Below are 23,356 nucleotides of genomic sequence, written 5' to 3'. Positions count from 1 at the left end.
CAATAGCTGACAAACACAATCTTGGCCTTACATGCTTTGTCTCCTTACAAATTACACTTAAGCACACTCTTGAGGCAAACAGATTCCAGTCTAAATTTACAAACTCTTGCAGAAATTAAATAATAACATAACATTGATATATGTCATTTTACACCTTACCTGAGAGAGAAACATTCGTATGTGAATCTGATATTTGCATTGATAGACTGATGCACCACATGTAACACAGGTCTGCCTACAAATGACACTCAATTTTAGCAAGACAACACCCTTCATGAAACTTTTTGTGAAGGCAGAGATGTGACAATTGGAAGATTGAGATCTAGTTCCGTAGTGACAGGACGTGGAAAAAAAAATCACTAATCCACTCATGAATCAAAGCTTGATTTCAACTTTTATGGAAACAGGACTCTCATTCGTGTTTTGATCAAAACCACGATTGCAGCCTTAGGCCATTGGTCAGCCAGTGGTCAGCCAGTGGTCAGCAGCCAGTGGCTGGAATCTTAATCTTGATCTCAATCATGGTATTCACTGAAATTGTGATCTGAATCAAACTTTGTATCAAAATCTGGACTACCGTGACTTTTGCAAAGGCCTATGCCTATGTCCTTCCACTTTCCTACTTTTTGCCACCTTTCTTCTTGCTCTTCCCCTTTTGCTTCCCTTGCTGGGTGGGGCCGTTGGGATCCTGACCCAGGGCGATGGAGAGCTGCTTCTTGAGGTCCAGGAGAATCTTCACCTCCGCGTCAATCAAGGCCTTTTCAGACTTCTCAGCCTTCAGCTTGCGTACCTTTTCCCCCTGGGGATGTCAGAGAGAAAGATTGCATTCAATTTCAATGTCAATTCATAGAAACAAATCCCACATGTCCTGGGTCAAAGGTTAACATTAATGCAGAGTCACTGTCCACAGGAAATGGAGCTTGTGGGGGGGGGGGGGGGGGCAAAAAACACAAAAGTTTTCAACCAGAAGAAAATGCAAAATAGCCTAGAATCTCATGAGTTATTGCACACACATCAACAGTGTACAAAATTACCCATTTATCAGTCATCAAGTTTAATACAGAAAAGATTTCCGTTCCCCTTCAGTGGAGTAAAGACATCCTCAGTACTGAGGAAATCCATAGTATACTAGTAGTTGTACTATCAATTTCATGATCAAAGACATGAAGTGCTTAGGATCATTACTTGGCATTGTTTAACACACTGAAGCAGAAACTAGACTGAAACAACAACAAGAGACCCGCGGGTCTAGCGCTCACCTGAGTATCGCAAGTTCACCTTTCACGCAGTCACTAATCTAAATTATTCACAGCTCTACCAAAATTTGACCAGGCATTCTCAAGTAGAAGATGAAAATGTACAATAAGGGCCCAAATTTTTTAAGATTCCTTAATTTGGGGGGGATTGGGGCCCCCTGGGGCCCTCTGGGTGGGACATGGTGCCCATTTTGATAAATTGAGATCCTGACCCCTAGGGATGCTACCTGCCAAGTTTGATGAAAATCCATTATGAGGCTTTCAGGAAGAAGATGAAAATGTACAATTCAGGCCCCCATTTGGACCTTCCCAACCACCCCCCCCCCCCCACCCCTGCCCCCAAAAGGGGCACCCCTGGATCTCCTATGAACAAACTTGAAACTACAGTCATTAATGTACTCACTCATAGTATTATCTTAGCTCTATAACTTCTGATTCTAGAGAAGATTTTTAAAGATTCCTTCATTTTGGGGGTTTGGGCCCCCTGGGGGCCCCCTGGGTGGGGCATGGTGCCCATTTTAACAAATTGAGATCCTAACCCCTTAGGGATGCTCCCTGCCAAGTTTGGTGAAAATGGGTAATGGGGTTCTCAAGAAGAAGATAAAAATGTACAATTTAGGCCCCATTAGGACCCCTCCTCACCCCCTCCCCTAGGTCACAAGGGGGACACCCCTGATTCTGCCATGAACAAACTTGAAACTACAGTCATCAATGTACTTACTCATAGTATTAACTTAGCTCTATCACTTCTGGTTCTAGAGAAGAAGATTTTTACAGATTCCTTAATTTTGGGGGGTTTGGGCCCCCTAGGGGCCCCCTGGGTGGGGCACGGTGCCCATTTTAACAAATTGAGTTCCTAACCCCCTAGGGATGCTACCTGCCAAGTTTGGTGAAAATGGGTCAAGGGGTTCTCAAGAAGAAGATGAAAATGTACAATTTAGGCCCCATTAGAACCCCTCCCCACCCCCCTCCCCTGGGTCCCAAGGGGGGCACCCCTGATTCTGCCATGAACAAACTTGAAACTACAGTCATCAATGAACTAACTCATAGTATTAACTTAGCTCTATCACTTCTGGTTCTAGAGAAGAAGATTTTTACAGATTCCTTAATTTTGGGGGGGGGGGGGTTGGGCCCCCTGGGGGCCCCCTGGGTGGGGCATGATGCCCATTTTAACAAATTGAGTTCCTAACCCCCTAGGGATGCTACCTGCCAAGTTTGATGAAAATCGGTCCTGAGGTTTTCAAGAAGAAGATGAAAATGTAAAAAGTTTACGGACGACGGACGACGCACGACGCACGACGCACGACGCACGACGCACGCCGGACGAAGGGCGATCGCAATAGCTCACTTGAGCCTTTGGCTCAGGTGAGCTAAAAACTGCCACGCAAGAGCATGTTGCTACCAAACATTCTCACATTGGCACTGGGCTACATGCATGTAATAAATGGGTTGCCATGCCAGCAGTGATTTTGTCCTACCTGCTTGTTAACCTCCCCTGTCAGTCTCTCCACCTCCTGTGGTGTTGCCGGACCAGCCGGTGTTGTGGGACCAGATGCTGGTGTTGCTGTGTTGCTGACAGTTGCTGGTGTGGTGGCTGCAACTGTTACCTGTGCTGGAGGGCTTGGCTTGGCAGCACTTGCCTCCTTGTGAGATCAGCATGGAAATGAAGTTAGTGCCACAGAACACACAGTTCATTAATCCTAATACATCTTTGCTTTAGTCTTCTTCTTCTTCTTTTTTATAAGGGATACAAGCTGGCATCATTAACATGTTATGAATAAGAATTAAATTGAGATCAGAACCTCTGTTATGTGATTGGCTGGCTGCGATATAAGATAATTTTTATGTTACCAATATGTGGCTTACAAACATACAGCCCCATATATCAAATCTTGGACCCTATAGAAGAACAGAACTATCATGTTGATAGATCTGAAATGGGCTATCCACCGTTACATGTTATCATTATTGTCACATGTCAATTTGTTTTCATTGTGTTTTGATACTTCAATCTGAATTCATGTTTCAATTATGTCATGTTCAACACTGTTTATTTTGTATATGATTTATTGTTTTGGAAATAAAAACAAACAACAAACAAAGAAACATCACAAAAGGTTATTGCAGAAAAAAATAACAACTTCAGAACCATACTCCACTCTTCACAAAGTGATAAGCACATGATGCGCAGCTGATCACAAACTCGCACACAACTGCACAGCTATTTCCCCCCTCCAAAAAAAAAACAGAAGAAAGACAGATGCACTCACTGATTTTTTCTGCTTTCCAGCAAATCGTTTCTTGAATTCCTCAGCTTGTTCAGCCTCGATCTTGGAGAACAGAGGCTTAGGCTGTGGTTAAACACGATAAAAGTACACATATATGATGATACAAATTGTGTCTTAGAAATCACCTTCAGTGTCATTTAGTTAACAAAATCAAGGGAAATCATCATGAAATTAGAGAGGGCTTCATTTCAGACAGTCAACAATATACTGCTCAATTGCCCGTACTGGCAAATTGCTACTAGGCAATAAAAGTTGACACTATCATGGGTAAGGTTCATGTCCTAACAATTAAGACTTATTTTGTATGGATCAATATCAATTTTCATGACTCAATTACAGAGCTGCTGTAGAAACTGAAATCTATCTGAAAACTTCCATTCATGTGAACAAACAAGGTGACTGCATGGTAAATGATGACAAATGTTCCCATGCCTTCTTTAGGAAATTGGGGTATTAAAGACCCTTTTTTTAGGAGGTTGAAAGACCCTTCTTTAGGAGGTTGGGGTATTAATGACCCTGTAGTGTTGGGAAGGTGAGTCCGGTTCGGATATATTCCAGAATCCCCCATATGAATCATGTACAGCTTTAGCAGTGATCTCTATGTACACACACACACAACTGAAGAATCTGGACAGGAGTCAACCATTACCGATGAGCGAATGCTTCGATGCACATATTCGCTGACATACATGGCTGACGGGCGCTATTTGTATTTTTCTACTGTACCCCTGTGGGCAGCAAATGAAGACTGATGCAATCAGACAACCCATGTTTTCCCATGCTCCCTGGGTCTTAACTCATTGAGGATGGTCTGATTTTGCTACAACACACATTTCCCATAGCCACCTGCCCGAGTATACTAGGAACTAGTCTTCAATGGGTTAAACAAATCTTGGCCCGTTGTCTCTCACCTTGCCAATTTGGTGACCCTTCTCCAGGCAGCAGACGAACTCCTCCGTCAGGACGTTGACCTCGGGCGGGGCCCGGAGCTGGTCCTGGATGATGCGGCTGGTGTCGGGCATGTAGGGCTGCAGCATGACAGACAGGAGGCAGGCGATGTTGGCTGCCAGGCTGATCACGCTGCCTGCTCGCAGTCTACGCAGGAGTCGGGAGAGGGCATGGATGATGCATGGGTTGAGGCTCGAGGAGCATTTACACTTAATTCTGGATTCCACGCTCGACAAACTCATTTCCTCTAATTCCAGAACTCGGCAATGTACTGCTTAACAGTCTACTTGATTTTACACTCAATGGCCCACATAATATCTGTTCATTAGGGCACAAGATTGCCCATGGGGTATAAACAGATGATGTACTTTGGAAAAAAAAAAACCAACAACAACAACAACCAGCTGCTGGATCATTTTGTCAAAATTTTATCCCACATGCGGTATTATTTATTCATTTACTGGTAATTATTCAATACATATATTACGCACATATTTCTTAAACATACTTTCATCATTATATTTTTCATATATACTCACATTACACAGATATATTCATATATATTTTCAATTCTAAATGAATTAATTTTCTAATTAATACATGTATATCACTGCATACTCTTCGCATTTTTATTACTTTATTGATTTTCAATGAATTGAGCTTACTTTTCTTGGGGATTTCCCTTCACAAGAACCCATGGCTTGCTGGCTTGGATGTGTTGGTTACCCAGACGGGAAATGTTGAGTATGTGCTTCAGAGCGTCTCGAATCCTGAAATCAAGACAGGATGAATTCAGTCATTGAAATCAAAACTATTTGAAATAACAAGTAACAACTTCGAATACCAGAATGATTTCAGAGCAAATCACAGCACAGATTTGTCCCTGTGCTTTTTTGCTTTTTTTTTTTTTTTTTTTTTTTTTTGGGGGGGGGGGGGTTTATATATCCTCGAGGGAGATCATGTGCTGCTTGATTACACAATCAGTGGAGAAAGATGACACCACTGAACAAAAGTTGAGGTTTGTTTGAAGCTCAGAAAGTTTGGCATCTTTAACCATTTCCTGTCTGAAATAGAGAGGTTAAGATGGTTTGAAATATAACATGTCAGTTTTTCTGCAGCACGCAACTCAGTTTTATAGATTCATTGCGTTTAAATACTTTGCTAATTCATGCTTGTTCGCATTTCATTTTCAAAGCCAATGTTTGAAAACTATATTCCTCTAATGGCAGGTTCTATGATCATTTCATGGTCAGTGTGTAGAAAAAAAACAAGTGAAAGAAACCATGTATCAATGTCTATCAATGACAGCATTTGACCTTTGCCTTTCGCCCTTTGACCCTTACTTCACTCTCTCCAACAGAGCCACGTAGCACTTGAGCTCGCGGTTGACTTCTGCTATGAGTCGCTCGTCTTCACCCTCCAGCTTCAGCTCAGGTATCTTGCCGTCGAAATTCTTCTCCAAAAACATCAGCGCTCTGAAACACAGAGAAAAATGAGGCCGTTATCATCATCATCATCATCATGAGCACTTCACTTGCAAAAGTTATACCACTACCACAAACAAATACTAATCAGCAATGAGCTGAATAATACAATTATACTTTACTGTACAGTATATGCCATTTATATTTCACATGTCTGGACAATTGTGCAAGTAGTTAAATTTGTAATTTCAAAACTACAACAAAATGAGAAGAAAGTACAAAATTCATAACTTATCCATTTTCAAGAAGCTTGATAAGTGATTTTTGTCTTTGGAGACAATATTATCATTTGCATTTATGTTCTACAGGAGGCAATATTTGGACATGTACATGCATGTAATGTCCTATATGCAATGTCAGTTGACAAAAAAAAAAATCAAACAATAAAATCACACATAAAAGGAATATACAGTACTTTTCTTTGATAAATCACAATAAGTATGAGTAAGAAGTAGATTCAAAGATATCACTTTTTTTTCTTTTTTTTTGCACAACAAAGACAGCTGCCCCTACAAACCAATGTAGAATAAAATTCTTGCTAGAGCTAGTAAAGACAAAAACACTTCTGGTTGTGGCTTGTTTGAAGAGATGACATGACACTTTGAGAACTTCTGGTGAGTAGCAGCCAGTGTAAATGTATGGTGTGCATGTGGTGCAGTTTGCATCAAACTATCAACATCATTCTCTATTCTATCATCTGCCATGAATGGCTCTTTGCCACAATGCAAGAAACTGACTGTTGTCCAACTGAAATATTTTTCTTGTTGTTTTACATGAAGCTCATGGCCAGAGACTACATAATCATGAAATAAGAATCACTGGAAATGGAAGGAAGCTACAGTGTAACAAAAAAGTGGTTGAAAAAGTGAGAATTTTCAACGTAGATCACATAAAATGAATTCAAAATGCTGTCCATTTCATCATTGACACATCTTGGTGCCAATGAAAATTCACATGGACAAAATTTAGTGTACAAAAATGTAAAACTAGTCTATAGTACAAAAGATACTTGTACATTTTTTGTATATTATTTTTGCACTGGAATCACACAATGTACAAACCTTTCCACGCTATGAACTACTTTCTATTGACAGCGTAGCACTATCAAATCATGCCATTTGATGGGATTGATGGATGTTTTTTTACCTCTATAGCATCGTCCTTGATGTCAACTTGAATATTATTGTAGCCCTTGCGGCCAAATTGACCCATTTGCCTATACGGGGATATTTTGGAGTTTTGTCTTGCTTACTGCTGCAACCAGGTGGCAACATTTACACTCAAATCATATTTGGTTAACCATCCCCTCACATACCTGTTGATGAAGTTACCCAGGTTGTTGAGCAGCTCGCTGTTGTTCTTCCAGACCAGGTCGGCCCAGCTGAAGGCACTGTCCTGAGTCTCAGGCCGGATGTAGAGCAGGTAGAAACGCCAGATGTCGGCTGGGATGCCGGTGGACTGGGCGTTGTCCCCAAACACACCAACCCCCCTGCTCTTGGAGAACTTTGTGTCTTCATAGTTCAGAAATTCTACAGGAATGATATCACATCATTGAAAGTGATGCAACAATAACAGCAATCATAATAAGAATTCTGATAACAATAAAAACTAAAAATATCATCATTGTCATCATCATAATCAATGCCGCACACTGGCACTGGTCTGACGGTCCAGGACCAGTAAAAATCACTGTTGGACCAGTAACTTTTTCAGGAATGTGGTAGTGAAAAAATGAAGAAACTGGGTCCCTACTGGTATAACAGACAAGTAGGAACAGTAGAAGAAAATGGGTTTGTGTGCAGCCCTGTCATACTAATAATAACAATAAGTTGTTGTTGTTGCTTTTTTTTGCACAGAATGATATATGCTGCAAAGACACAAGCATAGCCCATGCTGCCTCCCCCCCCCTCCCACTCCAACATCCATTCTCTACACTCATTTCTGACTTTTAAAATGGTAGGAGTTTATCATCACCTTAACCATACCATTTATTTTTCAGCCTAATGCTGCTCTCTGAGTCAGTGAATGTCCATGCCTCTCCTAGTCCATCTTGATACTGATGGGCTGTAACACACAGCACTTGAATCCATTTCAGATCCCCCCCCCCCCTTCCCCAACATGTAAGAGGTGTTATCGAAATGAAATCAATCACATCACTGTGTACATGTCTGGTATAACTTCCAAATTGAAAAAAAAAGAAAAAAAAAAAGAAAACACCATCAGAGAGACATATTATCATGATGAGGAGAATGACAAGTATTTATCTAGGTCAACTTATTTGGTGTCCACATGTGGTGACATTACCTGTTGCAATGAGGCTGTTGATCACAGTGTAGTTGTCCTTTGCGCCCAGCTGCGTGCACGGGAACACTACACTGTGGAAGGGAACGTTGTCTTTGGCCATAAAACAATACAGCTCCACCTACAAGAATGAAATACAAACAAACAAACAAACAAACATTTAAAGTACAGTAACACAGTGTTTATATGCCAGGAGAAGCTCTCAATAGACTGATTAACTAGATCATTCAAATTTGAAAGCATTCCTTCCTGACAAAGGTTGTACCTCACAACCAAAGAGTCCTAGTCTTGCCTGACACAGCAACATCTAATGCCAGCAAACTGGATTCCTGGTATTGAAGAGCAACAAGAAAATATGAAAGAAAGAAAGATAATGCATTAATAGAAATGAATGAGGAAAGAAGGAGTTTATCCATTCATCTTAACCAGGAGGAAATTATTCATTTCAATCTTTTAACGTGTCAAATTAAATAACATGTTTTAAGACATGTTGGGGTCGGGAAACAAGTCAAGATCTACTGGACCAGTTTGGTTTCACAGTTTCACTTACTTATTTATACCAACTGCTCATAAACTAACTTTCCTTTAGGATGACTCCCCTTGCTGATTTCAATTGCAAAAACTAAATACAGACTATCGTTAAACACAGAGTCGTGATTCTAAGTAGAACAAACAATTTCTTGTCCATCACTGGTCCCTTCAAATAGTTGCTTGAGGGGGAATTTAATCATTTTACCTCTTGTGGGTTCTTCCACCATTTCTCCCACTGGTCAGTGTAGCAGGCAGTGATGGACGGGTAGCCAATTGGAGCATCAAACCACACGTAGAACACCTGTTGAAAAGTTACAGTTAAAAATCATAGAGTAATGAAAGGGAAGAATAGTCATTGTCAGAGTGATTATTCGCTGAGGCTTCGTTTGCAGTGACATTAAACCATACATACAAATTCTTAGAAGCTTAAAGGGATGATATGGTTTTGGTTGAGATTAGGAATTCAGATTTTAACTTTTTGCAAGATAATAAGAAACTACGTATGAAATATGAAAGAGCATACAATTTTTAGGGCCACCTTTTATTAGGACCTCTTTGTTATTGGAAAACTCAGCCATTTCAAAACCAATTTTGATCAAATAAACTTTGAATTCCTCTTAGCATTGAATGCTCTTTATTATTTCATGTAAAAAGTTTCTAAATGTCTTATAAAAAGTAACTAAAACCTGAATTCCTATCTCAACCAAAACTATATCATCCCTTTAACACATGGAGACACTGTGCTAAATACAAAAAATATGACCTCTCTCCATGTGTCTGCTTATCAATTTCTTAAAGCATCATTCTTCTGCATATTATGCATGACCATTTTGTTTTCATCATACATTGTACTTCTTGATTTCCCTTTTCTTTTAATGGAAATGTTTGTGAGTAATTGCTGGTCTATCACGGAATTGTATCGTCTGTACTATGTTTTATTGAAGTGAAATATGAAAATAAGCAAAGATAGACAAGATATAGCTCAGTGAAAAGCTTGTACAGAAGGTAGAAGTTGGACACCACACCGAGTGACAATGCTAACCTTGTCTCTGAAGCCCTCCAGGGGGACAGGTGTACCCCACTTCAGATCACGGGTGATGCAGCGGGGGCGGAGGCCGTCGCGGATCCACGAGTTGGTGATCAGCTTTGCGTTGGCCGTCCAGGTCCCTTCGGCCATGACCTTCTGCAGGTGGTCATGTAGGAGTGGCTCCAGCTTGGGTAGGTCCAGGAACAGGTGTTTGGAACTCTTGACCACTGGCGTGGCCCGACACACTTTGCACTTTGGGTTCTGGAATGGGAACATCATTCTTTTTTAAATTCAAGATCACTGTACTGTGTCACAGGAAATATGTACAAACTAAGAACATCACAACAGCACAGAATGACACTGGACAAAACAAAGAGACCTATAGCACATAAAATCTGAAGTCCTGTTTAATATTTCGTAGACGTGTCAGTGAAAGATATGGTACATGAGTGGTCCGACTTCCAATCTCATAAAGGGTAAAACTGGGGAATCTCGGCGAAGTGGTATAGAAAACAGAAATACTGAACACACTCCTGTACCCTTCTTGACTCACACTAAGTAGCTAACAGATGGTAGTTGGTATGCAATATTAATGTGGAACATTGGGTAATGCGAAAGAATGATGGCCTCCAAAAATATCGCTGTAACAGTATTTTGCTCCTAAAGATACCAACCTTGAGGTCCGTAGCATTTATCAGCTTTCCACACTTGTCACATTGGTCGCCCCTGGCGTCATCATAGTTACACAGCGGACAGGTGCCCTCCACGAAGCGGTCAGCAAGGTAACGGTTGCACTTCTCACAAAGCAGCTGCTCAACGGTGTCCTCCAAAAGGTAGTCATTGGCATGGAGACGGTTGAAGATGTCTTGCGCTATCCTTTGTTTGAAATTTGAATGAGACACACCAATATACCTTGCAGGCTTTGTAATTTTACGACTTCCTTTGGCACTAAATTTAAGAGGATCACACTATCAACAACAACACACACACACACACACACACACACACACATACAAAATCTTTAATGTGAGATTGACTCATTGCTGGCAAAGTGAGCTTCATTTAATGGCAAACAGCCAAACCTTCAAGTAATGACACAAAATGTGTCATTCATGTAACATAGCTCGATATACAGTGCAATATAGGCAACAGCAATAAGCAATATGGCAATCTGATTTTCTTCATGAAAGAACGCACATCAATAATTCCATAGATCTCTTGAATACCTTTGGAATGTGACTGAAGCGTGTAATGTCCTGACAACATCTTTCTTATTGCTTGGATACTTTCTGCCATAAAAAACAGCAACAAAGGCATCTCCTCTTTGAGTACTTTACAGAGCCTACAAGGAAGAGTGTCCACATGATGTATTACCCCATTGAGGACAGGCTGATTTTGCTACAACACACATTTCCCAAAGACACTTGCCCAAGTATACTTGGGACTTGTCCTCAACGGGTTAAAAAACCAAAAACATCTGATATGTATGACTACTCTGAACACCATCATTAGGAGTATCAGCCGGGGGAAAAAATGTTTTTATGTACATTGTGTGTTGACAACATCTATTGAGAAACAACAGATATATTGTACGAAAAGGGGAACTCTGAATACTACACAAAAGCCCTGCAAAAATCACAAAGTTGAGTTTATTTCAGTTTGTCTGCTTGGTTCCGTTTTTATGCAAACAAGTCAGTTTGAAAACAGTCTCTGTCTCACAAACACACATAATAAGACACTACACTTCTGTCACTTGTGTTATTATGGAGCTTTAGACTTTTGCAATGGGAATGTTCACAGAGAAAAACCTATTCTGAGTATGCGCAAAATCGTGTATCATATTCGATCTATTTATAGCTTGCGTCGCCTAAGTTTTCACTACGCGTTCTGTGCTACTTCTATGTCCGCTCAATTCACGATGTAGAGAGCTACTTCATGCACCGATCATATAGGGGAGCCATTTCTTTTTTTCATAGGTTGCGTCTCGGCGTAATCTAAAGCTACTTTTCAACATGACGCAGGACAGAGGAGAACGTTCCGCTCTAGCATCGTCTCAAAGGTCCTCGCCACAAATCTAAAGCTCCCTATCACTCCACAGCCAACGACATGAATGCTGAATGAACTCACTTTGTCTGCTGCTGAGTGGTCGTCCTGCCAAAGTGGTCAAAGTCGATGTTGAACCAGCTGTAGATGTCGCGGTGGAGGGCAAAGTACTTGTCACAGATCTGCTGCGGGGTGAGGCCCTCTTCCAGGGCTTTCGTCTCGGTGGCCGTCCCATACTCGTCAGTCCCACAGATGTAGAGGGAGTTGTAGTTCCTCAAGCGACAGTATCTGGGCAACAGTGGTAACAGATGATGTATACTTTTAAAAGTACATCTCAGTATTTGGCACTAAAACGCTTACATTTTACTAAAAAAGCTCTTCTAAACAACTAACAGTTTGTGTTCAGGCATTAAAGTTATTGAATGATTCTATTACTTGTTTACTATTATACGTCAACTGTAAATAGGGCCTAAACATTGTAACGGCAGGATCTAGTTTCAACTTGTATTACAAACATCATCGTGATAATGGAATCCTTTCCTGTAACTTAATTCGAAAGTCTACCATATTGTACATGGCTGGTTTGTCTGCAACAAATGGACCTAAGGTCTTCTCTTTTACTTTTTTTTTCAAATGTTGCTCATATGACCTTCTAGTTCCAAAGCAATACAGTCATATATCATTTGGCACTAACACCATGGTGTTACAAACATTATTCATACTAATATGGAATATGATCTTTATGGGGCATAATATGCTCCTCACACAAGACAGAAATGCTCCACACAGGAGAAAAAAATGAAACTGTCCAAAGTTAATTGCATCATACTTAATATAAGTACAATGACTTTGAAGTGTTTTTCAGAAAGATGTAGTGGTACTACTTTTCACTTACTCAAACTTCAAACACAACAGCATCAAATGTATTTTCATTTCTTAGGCTGGTAATATTATTTGCATGGATATCTTTAGCTATAAAATGTGGGACTTGCCACCTCCCCCCCCCCCCCAAAGAAAAAAAGTATTAACAGGAAGAGGTTTGTGACAGGAAATACCTTGAGAACACATCACCACTGAGCACACAGCCTATGATGGTGCCGAGGTGAGGCACGTTGTTGACGTATGGCAGAGAGCTCGTCATCAGGATGTTCCTCGCGTTCGGCTGCGGAAGCCTACAGAGGGAGAGAGAACCACAATTTACGGTCTGCATTCAAACACGTAAAATGCCACTCATGGAATAAACAGACTGCATAGGTAAAACATAGTTCTGGAAAGGGTTCAAAATTCATTTTCCACTTTTTGGAATTTGCTTGCAATACAGTGAAACCCCGTTATAACGAGTTCGGTTATAACGAGGAACCGCTTATAACGAGGTAGTTGCGTCGGTCCCGTTTTCCTTTGCGTGTTAACCTATGGCAGAACGAATCGGTTATAATGAGTTCAGTTATAACGAGATTCCGGTTATAACGAGGACAATTTCGGTGCATCATGATAAAGAAAAATATAAGCAATTTGATCGGATATAACGAGGTTCCATTTCTTGACTTGCCGCTTTCAAACACGCGACAAACGAAACATTGAAGACTGAACTCACGCTATTCATGTCTCTTTCCCGTTTTGAAAAGTACCGTTCCTTCCATGTTTTCTTCTAAACCACGCGATAAGACACAGAAATATTTTTCAATGTTCCTACTAAGTTATATAATAAAATCGTTTGATTTTCTTAATCGAAATATATGCGTATGTGATAGTAGGTCAGACCACACCGCAACAAAAAACATTTCTTGACTTGCCGCTTTCAAACACGCGACAAACGAAACATTGAAAACCGAATTCACGCTATCCATGTCTCTTTCCCGTTTTGGAAAGTACCGTTCTGGCCATGTTTTCTTCTAAACCACGCGATAAGACACAGAAATATCTTCTGAAGTTCCTACTAAGTAATTTACTGAAATCATTCGATTTTCTTTATCGAAAGATACGCGTGCGTAATAGTAGGTCAGGCCACACCGCAACGGAAAAAAAAAAAAATATTGCATTCGAAACTTTTCATGTAGCGACACTCGTGGCCAAAAATGGACAATTGGAATGCGTGTACAACTCATCGTTATCCTTTCCATTTTTAGTTCCGACTTCCAGTTGTTTTGCTGGCTATAAATTACGAGTAGGCTATGTATGATTAAAGCCGAAATGATTAATGAAATCATCGCAATCCCGCCGGGTGACAGTAGCATAAAATAGTTGAATAACGCATGTTCATCTACGTACTTCACGTAGTTGAGTCGGCGTTCAGAAAAAAGAAGAAAAGAAAAAAGCCGCATTTAACAGTTTGAATAGATCTGGGTTTGTTCATTATCATTTAACACTGGATTTCACAGTGAAGATTTTTCTTTCTCTCAAAACAGTCCATGAGGTACAGATTTGCGTAAAAAGGATCACAACCTTCCAAATTGAACCCTGTCGCATTTTTTTTTTTTTCAAGAACGGATGTACAAAACGCGAAGAGATTTACGGAAGAAGATAAGGAACGCATTTTTCAATCCCTTCGGGGCGCAACGATCATATATTGTATAGGATTACAGCCGAAATGATTCATGAAATCATCGCATTCCCGCTGACAGCAACAGCGTAAAATACCTCGCAAGTTGCGGTAAACAACGCATGTATGTTACTCTATTTGCGTTGGTGTTTAGAAAAACTTAACAAACGCATTTTATATAATCTGATTTTGTTCATTGTCATTTTACACTATTTCACAAACGAAAAAATATAATTCTTTGAAATTGGTTCAATACAAGAGGAAGATATAGGTGTAGAAAGAATCACGAATATGATCCTGCTGAGTAGGCTTTTTTTTCAAGAACACATGCAACTACTATGCGAAGAGATTTTCAGATAAAAAATAAATTAACGCATTTCAACCCTTACTTTTTCCCGTCATTTTTTTTTTTTTTTTTGTATCAATTCACAAATAATTTACTTCATTCTCTCAATAATAAAGATCCATGATTGTGTAATAACAATGCAGAGTTTGATTGATAGGTATATGAATTCGTGCTTATGTTTTTCTTTGTTTTTGATGCGTACGGTTATAACGAGGTACCGGTTATAACGAGGTAATATCGCCGGTCCCACGGACCTCGTTATAATGGGGTTTCACTGTATAATGAAAGCATCTCCCAAGAAACTTGTCTGGCTGATGGGATTTGCCAGGATAATGACTTGCTTTGGAGTATTTGAGATCAAAAGTGTAAAATAGTTTAGATTGTACAACACAACTTTTATCTTTGAACAAAATGATTTGGCGTCTCTTCTTTGTTTTGTTGCCAAAACAGAAAGCATTATGGTGCTTTCACCACTTATGCGAGAGGGAAGGCTACCTCCGACAAGGAATTCTGACTGAATGAATTACCAAAAAATTGAGAAATGAACTTACACTGGGTGGCAACGCTTCTGCGCTTTTGGCAAGGCCTTCCGTCCCTTCAAGAATGTGGCCTTTGCCGCAGCAATCTCTTCTGCAGGAATCTCCTCCTTGGTCTCTTCCTACATGACATGAGACAGGCAGACATCATCGTATCATTGTAGCCGACGGTTGGACATTTGCAGAGTGACATAGCATGGTACAGGACAGGGGGATTTGACAGAAACATACATGCACTTGGATTTGAGCTTGACCACAAGGAATTGTTAAAATTGTATTCATATGATCTCTTAAAGAAAAAAGTGAAGCTACAAGATCATCATAAAATGACAATGATACTTGAGATGATGGTCTGTGAGGAAACATAACTGCTACCATTTACTCAATATATTACCATCAACTTTGCTGCTGTCATTGTTTAAAAAATGAAGACAAAAGTACTATGTTCTATTCAAATACACTTAAAAACACATGCTAATTAATCTGCCTTATCAGGTGTGATAATCTCCAGAAGTAAATTCTGCATCCTATTCGAGAATTATCAACAGTACAGTCGATGCCAAAACTAACAGCACTCAGTAATTCAAATCTTTAGTTTGCAATTACCATCACATAACATTTCTTTGTATTTTCTTTCACTGCTGATTGCTAAAATGTTTTCTCAATTGGACACATATGAAAGAAAATGAAAATTTCTTACATGATTCTCTTGAGCTTGCGCTGCAGCAGCTCTTGAGGGTTTGTCGCCCCCTACATGTACGTCAGGAGCCAGAGTCTTTACTGGCTGTGCCAAGATGGCTTCCTTGAAGACATCCGCCTTCTTTCCAGCCGTCACGGCAGTGACGCCCTTCTGAAAGCTCTCATTGCTTGACAGGCCCCGGAACCAGGACTGCACAGCAGGATAGCTGGCCGACAGATCTTGGGTCTTGCAGAATGCTGGGTATAGGGCACCCCAAAGTACTATGTCTGCAACCGTCAGATTGTCCTACAAATCATTGGAAAGAAAGAGAGAAAAAGGGCAGAAAATTTGATGGCATTAAATTTTGGTAAAAAGGGTTGCTGTTGATTTCCCCAAGTCAGAAATGGGTATAATTTCACACGGCAAGATTTCATCTGTCTATAGAACAGGTTTCAAACACTTGAGGGGTGAAACAACAGACACATTGTTTATTTCACAATGCACAAGGCCATTCCTTACCTACTACTCAAAACCGTATAACACTGTACAGTAAGCCAAGGAGTACAACATAAGTATTCTCTACTCTGTACCGCCTACCACCGAACATTTTCATGTTTTGTGCTGAAACAATACCAGAACCGAGCCTGCTACAGAGCAAGTCCGAAGAACAAAAGATTTCATTTTCGCATATTTCATGCACCGCTGATGAAATGACAATGTCTGCACACTCCACTGGAAATCACAGATGAATTCACGAAAAGGCAACGCATGAAAGGAAAGAGCTGTTGACCCCTGTCTTTAAGTAGCCATTGTCACAAAGGCAAAACTTTGAGAAGTCCCAAAGTTTTGCTAGTGAGACTGCAACCTTCCCAAATATCTTCTCATGAAACTTCCCACTCAAACTAGGGAAAGTTCCCGAAGCCCAGCAAATCTCGTCAAAATTTGTGCCGTCTGAATACGTACATTGTACAACTGAAACTTCACAAAGTTGTCGTGTGACAACTCCACTGCCTGCCCGCGGTGGTGTCTCTGAAGTGCATGGACATTGGGATGTACCTGAATGTATTCTTTCAATACATAACAATCAATAGCTGCCAGACAGCATGCGATTTCTTCTTTGTTGCGCATGTGCATCAATGATCAAAATTTGTGAACGGACAAGTAAACTTTGCAAAGAGTTCTTGAAGTTGAACTTTGACAAGTTTTGCCAGTGTGACCATGGTTAGTGTTGCTCTGTAAGTGTTGTTCCTGAGCCATTAAAGGTGGGTGGATTGCTTAGAAACAAAGTCACTCAGTCACACATGAACGAACCATCTTCCTGAACTGTGCAAGTCACTCTGATATTTGCCATAAATATACAATTACTATAAGAGATGTGTGATATCAGAAGCGAGGACTGAGACACATTTCATAATTTTTGCATGTAGAGGCCACTGTGTACCCCCCTCCGATTTTCACCCCTGATTTTCGCGAAAATGGCATCAAAAGACGTGCAAAACTTTAAAGTAACAAGTCAGCGAGCGGCGCGGTCAAAAAATTTCGCACGGGAGAACGGTCATGGGAAATGTTGGGGGGGGGGGGGTGATTCAACTCCCCACAGCTGTTTTAGGGTTAACTGTAAAGAGGCGTATAATGAGTGTTTTGGCCTCAAGTTACAGTTATAGACAATAAATAATGAGAGGAGTTGTGTTTACAGTTCACATTGAGTAGTGGTTGAATATGTAGAACCCTCGTAATATGAAAGTAGGTCAGGGGCAATAGTTACAGTTTCATTACAGTTTAAAGACACACAATAAGTGCAGCACAGTTATGAATGTAACAAATGATTTATTCACATACATAGTTTGAGTCATAAGAGACAGTGACGTGTTCAGGCAAACAATGATTGCTGATATACAGATGTAGGTTTCTGATGAGAGTGTACATGTGTAATCATATATTGAAGGTACACATCAAGTTTGAACACATTGGGGTATCTGAATACAATGCAGAGTACATCCAGATGGTTATGATGATTTACTGTGTCTTAACAGTAATTGTTTGGTTGTACATTGTTCATGATTCTCACCTTGTTTTCTTTTGTCATTAAATCAAGGTTGAACCTTGCTGCTTGCCACTGGCCGCTTGCCGCTTGCCGCTTGCCGCTTGCCGCTTGCCACCTGCCACTGGGCAGCCTACAGTTTGCTGATATAAACTAAGCCTGGTCGACTCTGTGTCAACATATTGGTGTCTGAATGAATGATTGGAGAATTGCAGTGCAGTTGAGGTGGATGTGAGCATCTGGCTTTTAAACGATGACATGCAATATTCTGTATCAATATTGATGCATACCCCAACGATGTACTGCTTGTTGCGGAGTGCTTCGTTCAGTCTGCCCAGAACACCTGACAGTACATCAGCGTTGCTCTTGCCACCACTGTACACAGCCGAGAGGTAGGGGCCCAAAGCAGCCTGCAGGAGTACAACACATACGTCATAACCTCTAGATGTCTCCTCATCCAGCAGTTCCAAAACCAAAGCTTTAAAAATTCATAACTTTTGCATCAATTGTCCAATTTTCCTCAAACTTTCACTGATGTGTTCTACTAATGTTGCTGCTTTCATTCAATCCATATTTCTCTTTGGGTTTGGGTTCCTTTTAAGGGATATTTGCCTAAAATCTGATTAGCGCATCTATGTCTCATGTAACATGTCTGGGCAGACAGACAGACAGATAACTGAATAACATTTCGCCACCAGCACTCTTCATTGCAAAGTCATTACAAAAATGATCAAATTTACAATCAACTCTGAAAGTGCAATCTACTCATAACTCCTACATATCAGAACCAATTCCCATCAAACCTTCTATATGTATATACACTGCATTCAAAGGATGAGAAGGTGGAGGAGGAAGAGGAGAAGTATAGACGGAAACAGTGATGGCCAAGAAGACAACAAGAATATGAAGGAGAAAAAGAAGAAGAGGACCAAGAAAGATACGTAGAAATTCCATAGTTTCATACATCTGCTTTCAGAAGAATGTAGTACTATGTTATACAAAATGTATATGATGCACCTAGAAGTTATCAAAGGACTCAACCAGCTGGGGTTTGAAACCAAATATCTATGACACTTATGACTTTTACAAGAGATAAGATTATGTTACAAATGATATTGGCTTTGATAACATGACATGGTACATGTATATATATCAGAATAGGGCAAATTTTGAGTTTAAGATTTATATTTGCCACTTGACACAAATATTGTGATTACTGTCACCTGTAGTCTTGTGCTCTCCCATTCCACCCACTCTCCAACCTTGATATCCCACGTCCCAGCATTCACAGAGCCCTCAGAACTGATGTACCTGGTGGCCAGAAAAAAACAAACAAAACAGAAACATGCATACAAGTACTTGCATGATACAAATAGTCATGAATGCTAACAAGATGGGCACTTAAACAGTGAAATGAAGCTCGAGAGAAATAAGTGAGAACATTACTCATTACATTGGAAATATTCATGGATTTTGAATGAATCAAGACAGGCTAGGTATATCTCATTCAGGAAATATATACGTGTATATGTACCTCACCTGCAAATGTTGTTGGCTGAGAAGATGAACTCATCAGGAGCAATCTCAAGGACGGGCAGTCTATTCCTCTTCAGGTACGGAACTTTGCAATCTTGGAATGAGAACAACATATTTGTACATTACTAAATCACTGTAAAGGAAATGATAGTAAAACATAGCACCCAGCCAACTTCCTCTATCAACAATGCTAAATTCAAAAGCAAGCATATACATACTGTATGTGCTTGCGATATTGGTGAGAAAAAGGTTGTAGTTTAAAGATTGATGCAGTTAACATGGTGAAACTCTTGAATATTGTATATTTAAACATCTTCAATTCAAGAGCATATTTAGTGGTTCTTCATTCTCTCTTTCAGTTTTGTTAACTCTCCCTTAAATTTTATCTGATCAAACATTAAAAAGTCTTTTAAAACTATGATCAGTCAAGGCTCAATACCTGACTAAAAAGTGTATGATTTAAATATTAGCAATATTGGTAATGTCAGCAACTTGCAGCAAACAGGTACATTGTACAGAGGTCTCCACCAGAAATTGACTGCTAAGTAATAGCAGATAGCATATTCATTTCAGAATCTGCCTCATATCAAACATTAGAAAATATTTCACTCGCCCTTTTGGCTTTGACATACAGACTGTATTTGCCAAAGTGTGTCTTTGAACTTTGCTGAGGCAAGAAGAGAGAGAAATATATAAACTGTCACATAGATTTATTTGTCTGAATTCCTCCTCTGACTTGAAAAAAAAGAAGGTTTCAATATTCAAGGAGAAAATCATAAGGTGCATTCCTATACATCCAAGATAAACCAAATGGACGGTTGTAATCTAATATACAGTTACAGAATTGTCACAACTGTTAAGTTTATTACATAATTTGTATGTGCAAAGTGACAAAGTCGTAAGGTGATGTAATCATTTCACAAGTTTACCGATATATGTTGTACATGTAATTGAGAAACAAAAACATTTGCACTTCTTTCTCTATTAAAGTCTAATGAATTAAAAATTAAGTTTAACCTACACCATTTTTTTTTCAATTTAAATTGTCCTAAAATGATTTTCACATAGGGTCTAGATTTTTTTATAGATATGGTATTTATAGAAGCTTCACTAGTTTTGAAAAAAACAAAGAAACACTTGCATTCTTAATAGTTTTGTGTACATGTAAACTACCCTGAAAAAAGAAGAAGTAGGAAACAAAGTGTGATGCAATAAATGAAATAGTACCAGTGACATACCTAAAACAAACGATTCAGGTTCAGTGCAGTATATAGAGTCTAATTGATCTAGAATTCTACTGAACGAAGCATAAGTAACAGCTAGCAATTACATTACATGCTTCTATACAAGTGAAAGTCTGTCTTTGAATGTCAGCATTTTACATGAGGTGCTGCTTTGGCATGGCCATTGTTCAGCAAATTCTACTTACCTGAAGAGGTTGTTGTTACGACCTCTAGATCAACACCATGCCGGTGAGCAGTTATGAGCACTTTCAGCGTATGCTGATTTCCCGGATTAGAAAACAACTTCATTGCTGATGAGGATGACACCGCCAACAGATGTGATGAGATATGATCCGGAACAAATTGCAGCCAAGAATTAATGCATGGCATGGGAAAAAAGAAAGAAAGAGGCAAACTGTCAAACTCTCAAGTTAGTTGAGACTCAACACTTGATCGTTCGTTCCCAACAATCACTGCGCTGACTGTTCATAAAAACCAATGATACTAAAACTAATGATGCGACTCTACTCTGCTCTGTAGATGGTTCTAGCCCAGTGAATAGCCATCTTTAAAACAAGTTTCCAGTTGATGATCCTGCAGATCTATAAAACTTACGTTTAACGTTACCTGTTTAACTGTCGGATATCCTATCAGTACCACACACACCTCCCTGGTCGGATCGTGCGAGTTGAGTACAGCACCACTGCACTGTCTGGTGCACAGCTGTCTGATTATTGTGTTGGTGGAATAGAGCGCATACATTTATATACACACAGACAGTACTGTAGAGTGTAGGCCGATTATCGAGCCGAGCGCAAGCGAAACACAGTTAGACGTTCTTAATTACAAGTAAGAACTACCACGCATCTTTGGAATGGAATACTGTAATCATCGCAAATACAGGAGACGAAGACAACAAAAAGAGGGATTACCAGGAAAGAAGTATTTAGGATGATGAAATACAAGCAAACCACCGTGTGTTCCCGGTTGACTGAACAGCGAATAGCGGCCTTGAACCGTTCACTACTACTGTGTACAAGCAAAATTTCTCCGGTGGCGGTGCGTGTGTGTGTGTGTGTATGCGTGTATGTGCACACAGCACTTTACTTGTGTGACAAGGCAGGTGCAGTGTGTACACGTGCTTACCCCGGAAGAGCTTCTTTTGTTTATCAAAGCTCGACGCTGTCCATAGTCTTTCGTGCACAGACCCAGAATGTACAAAAACTTTAGATCGTAGACTGCCTACCAAAATGTATAAATTCGACGCCTTTCTCTCACAGCCACTTCCGAAGAGAATGATACATTTCTCAAAATTAATTTGCCACTGAACTAAATTCAAGGTCTATTTGATGGACATGGGACATAAAAACTCCAGCAAATTAATTTTACCACTAGTATAAGCCTAAATAGTTGCAATTAACAGTGGCGGATCCAGAGGGGGGGGGGGGGCGCAACCGGTGCACGCCCCCCCCTTTATTTTCGTAAAAAACAAAAGAAATAAAAAGAGAAAAAAAAGAAATGAAACCCGGAAGTGGCACCAGAGATATTAGTCACGCCCCCCCCCCCCCCCGCCTTTACAGAATTCCTGGATCCGCTCCTGATTAAAAACTGTAGTCCTAAGTTTACCACATTTCAGTCGGATTGGGATGGGGTTCAAAGTTATTTGCCCAATGTAAACCTACTCTTTGTACCTCCGTATTTTTGCTGAATGTCTCTTTAATCTTATGCCTCATCACTACAATCAAGTTAAATAAATAATCAAGAACTCATCATGCCAGTGCCTTTTCGTCAATGCCTGCGGACATGGTGACACTATTAACCCATATTGTGTCACATTTATTTCCTGGTCCATTCATCATGTGTATTAACTTTGTGATCATTTGACTCATTTGCGCAGCACTCATCCTAAATATTGTGGGGGAAAATGAGCAGTGCCAACAAAACAAAAAGCAGAAGTTCGCTTAGTATTTGATAAAGCCAATGTTGATACCGCCATTTGAGTATACCTGCTGCGCATGACACTTTAAGGCACACAAACATTTTTTTTCTATTGTCCTCATATTATTCTTGTGATTGAACATAAATTTCATGATGGTCCTCAGTTACCAGTTGTATAGGCCTACTATTAGAGTGTACTTTAACTTGCGACGTGGATAAAATAACCTGAAGTGATTTGCCACAGCAGAAGAAAAAAGAGAAAGACACGTGTTTGCTCTCCCCAAATGGCCAGTTAGGATGAACATTTTGCCTTTTCATTGTATTTTCAAAACTTCAACAACAACAACAAAAGTTGCAGGATAAAAAAGAAATGATAAGGAGTAATAAAGAACCTCATTTGGGAAGTTCTGGAAAAAAAATCTGCACTCCTAGTAGGCCTGGCATACCAGGTATGTAAATTACACACAGAAAATTTTAAAATAAATCCATTGCTTTCATTAATGCCTGCTTATCACCATTGCAAGTCATTATTCAGCGTCCCTTGAGTTTCAAACATACAACGCTTTTAAAATTGAATTGAAAAGGAGAAGAAATGCAGACAACGGGTCTAGAAACCCAAACTAGCTCTCACAAAATATGA

The 23,356-nt window shown here is 39.9% G+C and overlaps 1 protein-coding gene across 1 annotated transcript; it reads right to left on the bottom strand.

The window, feature by feature from the left end:
• Positions 1–619: 619 nt before the first annotated feature.
• Positions 620–21,796, bottom strand: LOC139744293 (methionine--tRNA ligase, cytoplasmic-like). The gene is made up of 20 exons (XM_071654741.1): positions 21,711–21,796; positions 20,985–21,089; positions 19,559–19,649; positions 19,243–19,330; positions 18,310–18,429; positions 16,000–16,284; positions 15,315–15,421; positions 12,934–13,050; positions 11,963–12,166; positions 10,510–10,711; positions 9,851–10,096; positions 9,014–9,109; positions 8,281–8,398; positions 7,292–7,505; positions 5,836–5,967; positions 5,158–5,262; positions 4,456–4,639; positions 3,527–3,607; positions 2,735–2,899; positions 620–799 (listed from the first exon to the last, which is right to left on the bottom strand). The coding sequence occupies exons 2-20, from the start codon at positions 21,085–21,087 to the stop codon at positions 620–622; spliced, it is 2,838 nt and encodes a 945-aa protein (XP_071510842.1). The 5' UTR covers positions 21,088–21,089; positions 21,711–21,796.
• Positions 21,797–23,356: the final 1,560 nt, after the last annotated feature.

This window comes from Diadema antillarum, unplaced genomic scaffold, assembly GCF_040938485.1.
Source record: "Diadema antillarum isolate AM-2024a unplaced genomic scaffold, OU_Dant_1.0 seq00001155_RagTag, whole genome shotgun sequence".
Classification (NCBI taxonomy): Eukaryota; Metazoa; Echinodermata; class Echinoidea; order Diadematoida; family Diadematidae; genus Diadema; species Diadema antillarum.
The sequence above is the reverse complement of the archived record's forward strand: the minus strand, read 5'-3'. Positions and strand labels throughout refer to the sequence as shown.

What these genes read in the sequence shown, in the direction of transcription:
- LOC139744293 (XM_071654741.1), bottom strand. Translation starts at nt 21,087, where the DNA reads ATGAAGTTGTTTTCTAATCCGGGAAATCAGCATACGCTGAAAGTGCTC. An exon ending in CGTAACAACAACCTCTTCAG is followed by an intron (nt 19,650 to 20,984) that starts GTAAGTAGAATT and finishes TCTCATTCCAAG; the next exon opens with ATTGCAAAGTTCCGTACCTG. An exon ending in CGCAAGCTCAAGAGAATCAT is followed by an intron (nt 15,422 to 15,999) that starts GTAAGAAATTTT and finishes CATGTCATGTAG; the next exon opens with GAAGAGACCAAGGAGGAGAT.